The 10,614-nt window shown below is 41.0% G+C and overlaps 1 protein-coding gene across 1 annotated transcript in view; it reads right to left on the bottom strand.

The window, feature by feature from the left end:
* Positions 1-9,478, bottom strand: part of rtn1a (reticulon 1a) — a 49,058-nt gene extending 39,580 nt beyond the window's left edge. The window contains exon 1 of the mRNA XM_060925137.1: positions 9,247-9,478. Within this exon, the coding sequence (XP_060781120.1) occupies positions 9,247-9,418 (172 nt within the window). The 5' untranslated portion in view covers positions 9,419-9,478. The remainder of the gene's footprint in view (positions 1-9,246) is intronic.
* Positions 9,479-10,614: the final 1,136 nt, after the last annotated feature.

The following is a 10,614-nucleotide window of genomic DNA, read 5'->3' on the forward strand; positions in this document are numbered from 1 at the left end:
GTAGAGACATTCAAGGGGGGCATAATCATTAGGTGATAGAGCAAAATAAATTTGGGTGTCATCTGCATAGCAGTGATATAAAATTGAGTTGTTCCTGATAATTTGTCCAAGTGGGAGCATATAAAGGTTGAATAGTAATGGTCCAAGGATCGACCCCTGGGGGACACCACAGGTCAAGGGCATTGACGTTGAGGTACAATTTCCCATGGTAACAAAGAAGCTTCTAAGTATGATTTTAACCAATTGATAACTTTACCAGTCAACCCAACCCAGTGTTCAAGTCGATATAGCAGTATGTTGTGATCAATAGTATCAAAAGCTGCACTGAGGTCCAGTAACACCAGGACCGATGTTTTGCCTGCATCAGTATTAAGACGTATGTCATTTATAACTTTAATCAGTGCTGTTTCAGTGCTATGATTGGCACAAAATCCTGACTGAAAGTTATCAAAACAGCTGTTTGATATCAAGAAAGCAGTTAATTGATTGAAGACAATTTTTTCAAGGATTTTCCCGATGAATGGTAGATTTGATATTGGCCTGTAGTTGTTTAATACTGAAGCATCCAGATTATTCTTTTTAAGTAGGGGCTTTACAACGGCTTTTTTCAGGGACACAGGAACAATGCCAGTCTCTAGAGATGTATTTATGATCTGAAGCACATCTGTAATTATGAGGTGAAGAACAGACTTAAAAAGTTGGTGGGCAGAATGTACAATTCAGATGTTGAAGAACTGAGATTTTGTACAGTTTTTTTCAAGAGTCTCGTAATCAATCAAACAAAATTCTGACATTGTGTTGAAATTGTCTGTCTGTGTCACTGGTGATTGCAGCTTTTCAGTTATTTGCAACTGAGATATATTATGAGCAATATTCTACCGTATTTTATCAATTTTACCTTTGAAGAAAGATGCAAACTCATTGCATTTATTAACTGAGAGAAGTTCAGGTGCTAATTGTGGTGGGGGATTAGTTAGCTTCTCTACTGTTGAAAATAGCACACGGGCATTGTTCATATTCCTGTTGATGATGTTAGAGAAGAAAGACTGTCTTGCTTTACGAATTTCATAATTATATTTACAAAGCATCTCTTTATGGATTTGATAATGGATGTGAAGTTTAGATTTGCGTCATTTTCTTTCAGTCTTTCTACATTCTCTCTTTAGCAGTTTAACAGCTGGGCATTGCTTCCATGGTGCTTTCTGCTTGTCATTGACTCTTATGATTTTGAATGGAGCAATATCATCCATAATTTGGGTCATATTTAAATAAAAAATTTCCAGTAAATCATCTACAGAGTCTGACATTTTAGTTGAGATCCAAGAGAGAGCTTGCTCAAAGAGAACACGTGTTGTCATTTATGACTCTCCTGCCTATAGTCGTTGAGCTATTCTGAATGTGAGGAGACATAGAAACATCAGAGAAAACACAGAAATGATCAGATAAGGCCAGGTCAACAACAGTAGTAGAAACAGTAAGACCCTTTGTGATGACGAGGTCAAGGGTATGACCACGAGAGTGGGTCGGCCCCTGTACATGTTGTACTAGGTTGAAGTTGTCAACAAGTGCAAGTAGTTCTCTGGCATAAGTGTTTGCAGGATTATCTACATGCAAGTTAAAATCCCCAGATATAATAAGACAGTCAAACTCTAAGCAAATGACTGACAACAGTTCACCAAATTCTTCCAGAAAAGCTTTGGCTGAATGTCTCGGAGGCTTGTAAATAGTTAATAACAATATGTTAGGAGAGCATGTAACAAGTGCACATAAGTGTTCAAAGGATGTAAAATCACCAAGTGAGGATTGTTTACATTGAAAAGAGGCTTTGAATATATTTGCGATCCCTCCACCTTTCCCCTGTCGGGTAGCACTCATGAAATTAAAATTTGGGGGAGTTGCTTCAATAAGGGTGGTAGCACTATTTGCTTGATCCAGCCATGTTTCAGTTAGAAGCAAAAAATCAAGATTATGTTTGCAAATAAGATCATTAATTAAAAAATGACTTGTTTGAAAGTGATCTAACGTTCAGAAGAGCTAGCTTTACAGAAAGTCTAGAAGTAATATCCGCTTGGGCACTCTGATGTTGTTTTGAAACAGGAAGGAGACTAGACTGGTTTACCCCCTGGGTTAAATATGCTCTATGTTTTCTATTTCTTATCAACACAGGAATAGAGAATGGCATAGGCATACTGGGTCCCAGCTTGTTTTCAAAACTACACCCAATGCAGGGACCCCCAGCACATCATACAAGACTGTATGTTCCATGAGGTTGGGAGGGGGAAGAATTGGAGATGTCATGTATTTTTTTAGATGGTAAAAAAGATTGGTAGCCAGCTGAAAGTCCTGGGCGAACACAATTCAGTCTGTTGGTTGATTTTCGATGAACTGGGTACACTGCTTGTCGCGAATGATTTGGGCTGGAAAAAGAGAGTGCAGCCATTGGCAGCAGTCTTTGCATACTTTTAGGGAAATCCATGCAGGGGGGAGACGGAGATGGTACAACAAAGTCAGAAGAGCGAGACTGAGATTGGGACTTTGGTGAGGTCTTTGTGAATGTCTCCATGACTCTCTGTGGTGACTGTCTCCCTGACAGTCTCTGTGATACTTGCATGGGGTCAAGATGTGGATGATGCAGCCTTGGCATGATTGTCTTTGGTCAGGTCCTCAATCTGGATGGAATCGCAGGATGGAATCGCATGCTCACATTCTCCATGTGATTGTTGATGTCCTTGGCAGTCTGCCCCAGATGGTTCTTGGCAGTCTGCCCCAGATGGCTGTGTGTCCTTGGTGAAGCATCTATGCTGTACTTGCATGGATGATTGTTTTGACTTTGCAGAGGTATTGTTGGTATTTGTAACTGGGTCAGTCTGCGATATCTTATCAGCAGTTTTGCTCAATGTTGGCTGAGAGAAAAATGCATGTTGGAGAGAGAGGCTGTAGTGATCAGCTAAAACTTTGGTCCCAATCTGTCTGAGTTCAGCGCTATTTGGCTTGAAGAATTCTCTGCGATTCCAGAAAAGGTTAAAATTGTCTATGAAGTTCATACCAAATAACAAACAAGTTTTTCCAAGCCAGGTGTTAAGACTGAAGAGTCTAGTAAATGCAAAGCTTCCCCTTGCAGGGAGTGGGCCACTGATAAAAGATTGTATTCCAGTCTTATAGAGATCAGAAAAAAGTTTTCTGAAATCATCTTGGACAAACAGCTGTTCTCTGAAAACATCATTTGCTCCCACATGCACAACAGTACGTTTGATAGTTTTATGCTCGGACATGAGTTTCAAAATGCTGTCTTTGGTGTCAGAGATGGATGCATTTGGAAGGCAGCAAATAATCATCCCATGTCCTTTTAAATGTCTTACAGTGGAATCACCAAGAACAAGGGTTGTGGGATCGGGTGGTGTTACGAGCTGCTTTTTGCCTCTTCCCACAGCTCTTCAGTTGTGGTGCGATCTCTTTCTATGATGTGCTTGTCCGCCTGAAAATTCCGCTTCCATATCCCTGAGGCATTCAAATTTGTTCTGAAGCCTTATGGGCTGTGGATTTTCCATAGGATTGTAAATCCTATTGTAGTTTGTAGACCTGGCTCTATTTCTAATAGCATGGCTGTGGAGCATGGATTGCATAGTATTAGAACGAACTGGTGTTGAGGTAATTACTCTTCTGTTTTTATTTTTGGGCCTGCCACCCATCGTGTGCCAGTTTTCTGTACTCACATTTTGCCCTGTTAGATCGATGAATTCATCCACTCGATCTGCAATGCCATCGGCCTGTCGGGGTGCAATCTCTGCATTCTCAGCCACTGTTTCTGTACTCCTTTTGTGAGATATCGCTCTTAATTCGTCCGTCTTTGGCAGGGCATCAATCTTTGATTCCAGGATAGAAATCCTCTGTTCTAGTTCTGTGCATTTTCTGCAGGATCTCCTGGATTTTTTGCCCCCTGGCATTTTGTTTTAAAAGCTAACTTATCTTATAAAGATGAAAAATTAAATGAAGAAATAGTGGAAATTAAGTGAGAAAGTAAAGTAAAATAAAGCTCAAGCAGGAGCAAAGCAAAGAAGCATCCTACTCACTTGAGTAGGCGGAGCAAAAAAAGTTTAGTATATGAGGGCTTCACAAGCAGTTTGTGACCCCATGGGGAGATTATTAATTTCCCATCAGCCTTGAACACCCAACATTTGTTTCATTCCAGATGAAAGATAGCACAAAAGATACCACTTCTTCCTTTCCATACCAAGTACTGAAACCTTCAGTGTCATTTATATTATATTATATGCCTTTATGCTCGATAGCGACAAACACAGTAAAACAAACAGTTGACAGTTTGTAAAGCTTTGAGTTTGAATCTGTCTGTTATGGCACTTTGCATGTGGTCTTTCTTAGTCTTCCTTTCTTTTGATGTCAATGTTATGACAGATGTTGAAGGTAAGGGTTCTCCACTTGCTGCAATCATTAACCCTAGAACTCCATTCTGCCATCGCCTCCCTCCGCTTGAGAGCACTCTTACAAGTGTCTTTGTAATGAAGTACCAACTTTTCTTGTCCATCAGTCAACTCACTATATGGTAAGGCCTTGGCTGGTCTATCATCGTCTATACAGCAAACATGCCCCATCCAACGGAGACAATTTCTTACCAATTTGATCTCTGTCTTCTGCATTAGCTTTTTCTAGGATTTCCTCGTTCATGACAAAATGATCCCATTTGATTTGCAGTATGGACCTTATGTGACATTGCTGAATGGTTCTTAAAGCGAGACAACCTTTTGATTTCATAAAATCGGTGAAATTTAGTTCCCTCTGTAATGTGGTCATTGTGATATATGGTTATTTCTGTAATATCTCACAAAATATCAGGCCATTCTGTGGCTGGGAAGTTATTTAATTTGAGGGGATTAAAGCCAATAATGTGCATGAAATCGCTCGCTTCGCACAGTCAAGCATCAGAGGAAGTCTGTGTGCACGTGTGCAGGTTTACCTTCTTCTTTTGGGTTTTATGGCAGCTGGCATCCACAGTGTTGCATTACTGCCATCTACAGGTTTCCCTTTGAGCGTGCACTGACAGTTCCATCATTCTGTTGCTAAATGAACAGCTGATCACACCGAGGTGCTCGCTGAGCACCCATATTTATTAGTTTGGTCCTGCATTTCCTTTCCTTCATACATAACATAACATCTTTTCTTTTTGCTTTCCGTTACTGTAGTCAGTCTTTCACATTTCATTCACACACTCACGTCCTCCATTTTTCTCTCCTGTTTCAAATTTGTATCCCACAATGCCTTGCGCGAATGGGGAAAGCCCACCACATGATGCATGATGTAGTGTCTTGAATTGGGTCATGGTGAAGCAGGAAAAAATAATGGAGAATTTAGGGTCACGTGGATCTAAATTCATTAATTGTTCTATTTTTTAAAAAAAAACCTAATAAAATTTGAAGCATGTGATTCGAATTCAGTAGCTTTTGGTCCACTAAAGAAAAATAATTGGGTGTCAGGAAAATTCTTTTGATGACCTACACTTGAAAAATCTGAAAGGCAGTACAGCTTTAACTGCTTCACATGTTTTTGGTGAAGTGTCCATGTTCCGTTGCCATTACAAAAGAAGAGGGTAACAGACTGGTCCCAGATTGTTTTATTTAAAAACTACAAGTAATAAAATGATTTTTTAAACTGAAGCATTGAAAAAAATACAAGAAAAAATGCACAGCTAAAAACACAGGTTCAAATGTGTTCCAGGTTCAGATCAAATACATTCTTTTTTTTCCCCTCAGATCCTACAGCTTTTGTGCTCAGTACCGATACTGAGTATCGAATCGATGCGGTCTCTTTTCCAGATGTATAATTTAAGACTTGGAAATCCATATCCAGGACATTTTTTTCATATTTCCACTTTCATTTTCTTGAATTTTGTTCTTCCACAGAGTCACTGGATGTTGTTGAAGAAGCAGATGTGACTTGATGGACAGAGAACTTTGTCCAGTTTTATTGCTGAGCTCCGACACCATTGACTATATTTTCCATGACAACAAGGGAGCGGCCATCTTTGTTTGCTATATTTTGGAACTTCTGGTGTGATGGCTGATCCACTGATTCAGAATCAGACCACAGCAATAATACACATACAATATAATATGCTCAGTTAGAGGGCGTCACAATAACTGGAAGGAGTCTTTCACTTGAACAGAAGTGTTATGAACACAGCACTAATAGATTGGAGTGTTCTGGGCACCGTACAACTTACATCCACCACTTTCTAAAGAAGAGGACCTGTTGTAAATGCTAAATTTAAATCATCCATCCAAACATCACCCATACGTCTGCTCTTACCATTTTGTAGAGGGGAGACCAACACCAGAAGATTCTGACCCAGAGAAATGGCTTGGTTATGAGGCTCTGGTGAAGCGGACACGTCGGGTGCTTGTGAGGCCGTCAGGTAAGACTAATACTTGAAGTTAAGAGCTCGCAGGTTGGCTAGCTAACATTAAATGGCTTGTTTGTTTAGTTAGCAGAGTTGCTTTACAATCAGTGTCCACAACTTCAGACTTTGTTGATGAGCTAGCTTTTAAGTTAATGTCGTAGTCTGACCCGACAGCTTCACAAACGTCTGACGTGTCCGCTTCACCACTTTGGAAGGTGATGGATATGAGCCCACAACACTCTCATCGTTGTGTTGAGTTTGTAAGACATCTGTTCAAGCAAAATACTCCTCTCGTTCCAATTAATGTTACCCCCCCAAACTGAGCATATGATACTGTGGTCTTCATCTGAATTGTGGATCAGCTGCCCCTCTGGAAGTCCAACACAAAGGAGGGGGACACAAACTCTTGAAACTGGGAGCAGAGACTGATTGTTGGCGCGCCCGCGTCTAAGACACACTGTTTCGAATAATGAACGCATTGTCGAGAGGGGCAGGGGCCAATATGGACGCGAGCATTTTATACCCTATTTGGAACGTTTCGTGGCGTATTACAGACCCTCCAGGATTTCGCGATGTTGCGATTTGCAACTTCAACGCAAACTCAACCAGTCCCCGCGAATTCAGGGCGGTGTTGCAATTATATCCAATCACCGCAACTTTCCCGCAAATTTGACCAATCGTTGGCGTCGTCTTGAGGTGACAAACTACCTTCCGCCTTACTTCCAGTGTTGCCAGATTGGGCAGTTTCAAGTGCATTTTGGCGGGTTTTGAACATATTTTGGGCTGGAAAATGTCAGCAGTATCTGGCAACGCTGCTTACTTCCATGTATACGTTCAAGAGAAGCAGCATGTGCGAGTCAGTGTTTATGTAGGCTTAAATTCTGTTACTGAAAGTGTTTTGTTTACAGTGAAGGACTGTGTGCACGTTACATTATTTTTTACTTAATACAAGAAATTAATGGATGCCAACATTTTTGCCAAAATGGTATTTTATTTTCCATTGTTTAGGCAGCTTCAGCATCATACTGTGAGATTCTGTTCCAATTGTTTTTTTTTTCTTCTATGAAGCCTGAGCCATTTATTTTATTAGTTTATAATTATTGTTTAATTTAGTCTTCAGGAGAGACTGCCTGCACACAGTACTAGTATTAATAGTTTTTTTTCTTACATGAAAGCTGAGGCATTTATTTTATATTTTAAGGTAACTTCATGTTGTGCTGTGAGGTTCTCTGCACTTTAACTTTTGAACCAACAGGTGCATTTGGATAAGTAAAGCCTATTTTTCTGCATTTTTGTAGTCCTGGTAATCTTTTATATTGGTAAAGTTGTTTATAGGACCATTTCTTAGTGTCTTTGTTTTTTTAATCAATAGTTTTTCAGTAATAACTTAATATTTAACATATCGCTCAATTTTAATCACAAAAAGAGAAAATCGCAACAATTTCTCACAACTTTCACTTCCTCCCGCAATGTAATCGTAACAAAAACCTAAAAAACACCGCAACTTTCATCGCAATTTTTTGGAAAACCCCCGTAACATCAGACATTTTAGCCTGCAACAATCACAAAAAAGGCCCGCGGAATCCTGGGGGGACTGGTATTACTTGACTTCATGGTCTCAATATCGAAAATCTTGCTCAAATATGCAACTTCCAACATAATTATCTGGATATTCAACAGATTTCAGCATCGGATGAATTTGTTTTGACCGCTGGCATATTGAATATACGTTGGATCCATTCGTGTATTTACGCCGCCCTGTTTGTAGCATCCCAAGCGAGTAAAACCTGATCCAAGTCTTTCGCTAGGTGGTGTCTTACGGTCTATGTACGAATATTCGAAAGAGACAAGAAAACATGGAAAAAAAGAAAAATACATCTATTTTGTCATTCTTCGGCAGAAAGAGAGTACATTCACCTGAAAAAAATGATACCCAAGGTAATTAGTCATACTAGATTTACAACAACTACTGCAACATCAACTACTACAACAGCAACCACTACTACTGCCACTACCACTGGTGACGACTACTACTACTACTATAGACCTACACCAAACTGAAAACAAGTTAATAAAATAAATTATAATTTATAAGGAGGAGATAATATAGATGTGATATATAGTGGCCTGTGGTTGAATTCCAAAATATTGCCACTGATTAAGCAATATCTCAATATATTTGGTTGAAGCATTGATTTTTGTCATCTACATTGCTTCATATGGCTTCTAATACCAAAAAAAAAAAAAAAACAGAATTGAGAAGAAAAAAACAGCCCCTGGGCTGCCCCAGCTGTTCATTGGGCTCGCTTTGCTCACTAGGTTTGCTTCAACTGAAGGATAATCACTGGGCCCCCCATTGTAGAAATGGGCCCCTGTTTTTTCCCAGGAGGGGCCCCCCTTGACCTGCAAAACAATCTGAGTCTCTGTGGGTGTGGAGGAATATGGTGAAGAGGAAAAGCAGAGTGTCAGGACCAGTGTGAACACGCTTCATTTACAAGTGGCTTTGAATGCGGATATATAACATTTCTGAACTTTCCTCCTTTGTCATTGTTCTGTGATTTGTACAATAAATAACCGAAATAAAACACAACAGGAGACTGAGGTCCTGCATCGCAAATGAGCTCACACACCTAAGAGGTGTGTGTGTGTGAGAGAGAGAGAGAAGTTTACAAGTTCTGCTCTTCTGTCGGAATAAATCAGTCACGTGATCATGAGGTTATAACGCGTTTATAAGCTTTCCGAGACCTTTCCTAGACGTTTATAAAGCAGTAAACTGACACAAGTCCACACACTTTTTACACACAGTTTTTGACGTGATGTAAACCATGTATTACCTGAGGAGGCAGTTTCCATAGCAACGCCGGTTCCTCCACGCGCCTCATCACCCGGACAGCTCGGTTTCAGTTCCTTCATCTTTTCCTCCTCTTCCTCCTCCTCGCGCATCCGACCGACACATGATCCGGGCCGCTCGCGCTCCTCACCGTACGGTTCACCGGTGTCGGACATCTCTCTCTCTCTCTCTCTCTCTCTCTCTCTCTCTCTCTCAGATCGGGTCGGAAATGTGAGACAGCGCGAGCAGCGTCTTTAAATCACAAATAAATATCCTAGATCTCACACAGGGGGTTGATTCATCTGACCGGAAGTGTTCGAGGTTTCCGCCGCGCTCAACACTGAAGCGCCGACTGAGGCTGGATGCGTGTGTTTGGTTCGGAGTGTGACGTCAGTGTGTATGTGTGTGTGTGTGTGTGTGTGTGTGTGCGCCAGTGCAGTAGTCAGCTCTCAGCATTCTCAGCTGTGATTTAAAATGAAGTGTTCAATCAGAACATGTTGACAGGTGATAAAGTGCACAGGAGGAAGCCAGAAATTCCTCATGACATTAATCAACCTCTTTGATCCCAACACAGTTTTATCCCATCACCGCTTTTTTCTGTGTCAGTGTGATTGGTGTAACGATAAAAGACGTCACAGACTCTGGCTGGAGTCTCATCACATCGCTCCTGTGGAGGACGGCCCCATGTGGACAGTTGAAAGTCATACCTGGAGGACGCTCTGGACTCTTACAGTAATGCTTTTATGGCTGAGGACTACAGTTGACTTGTTAACTTTAGGACTGCAGTTGTCATGAACAGTTTTGCACTCAAGTTTCCATCAGTGAAGAGTTTATAACATCAACGAAACTGACTTCATGTTAAAACTGTTAATGTTATAGTCATGTTGTCTGTTGTTGCCCAAATGAGGATGGGTTCCCTTTTGAGTCTGGTTCCTCTCGAGGTTTCTTCCTCATGTCGTCTGAGGGAGTTTTTCCTTGCCACCGTTGCCACAGGCTTCATCATTGGGGATAGTTTAGGGATAAAATTAGCTCATGTTTAAGTTGTTCAAGTTCTGTAAAGCTGCTTTGCGACAATGTTTATTGTTAAAAGCGCTTGTGGCAGTGGGGGCGTGGCCAAGCAGCAGTCTGTGAATGGAGGGCGGGGTCGGGGAAGGTAAGTGGCTAAGCTGTCAATTAATGTGTGTGTGTGTGTGTGTGTGTGTGTTACAGGGATGGAGCATAAAAGGAGAGAGAGAGCAGAGAAAAGGGAGCTCTCTCCCCGACCACAACACAGGTGTGTGTGTGTGTGTGTGTGTGTGTGTGTGTGTGTGTGTGTGTGTGTGTGAGTGAAAGCAGGAAAGCTGAAAAGCTGAATAAAGTGCTTTGCTTTAAA

This window comes from Neoarius graeffei, chromosome 7 (assembly GCF_027579695.1).
Source record: "Neoarius graeffei isolate fNeoGra1 chromosome 7, fNeoGra1.pri, whole genome shotgun sequence".
NCBI lineage: Eukaryota > Metazoa > Chordata > Actinopteri > Siluriformes > Ariidae > Neoarius > Neoarius graeffei.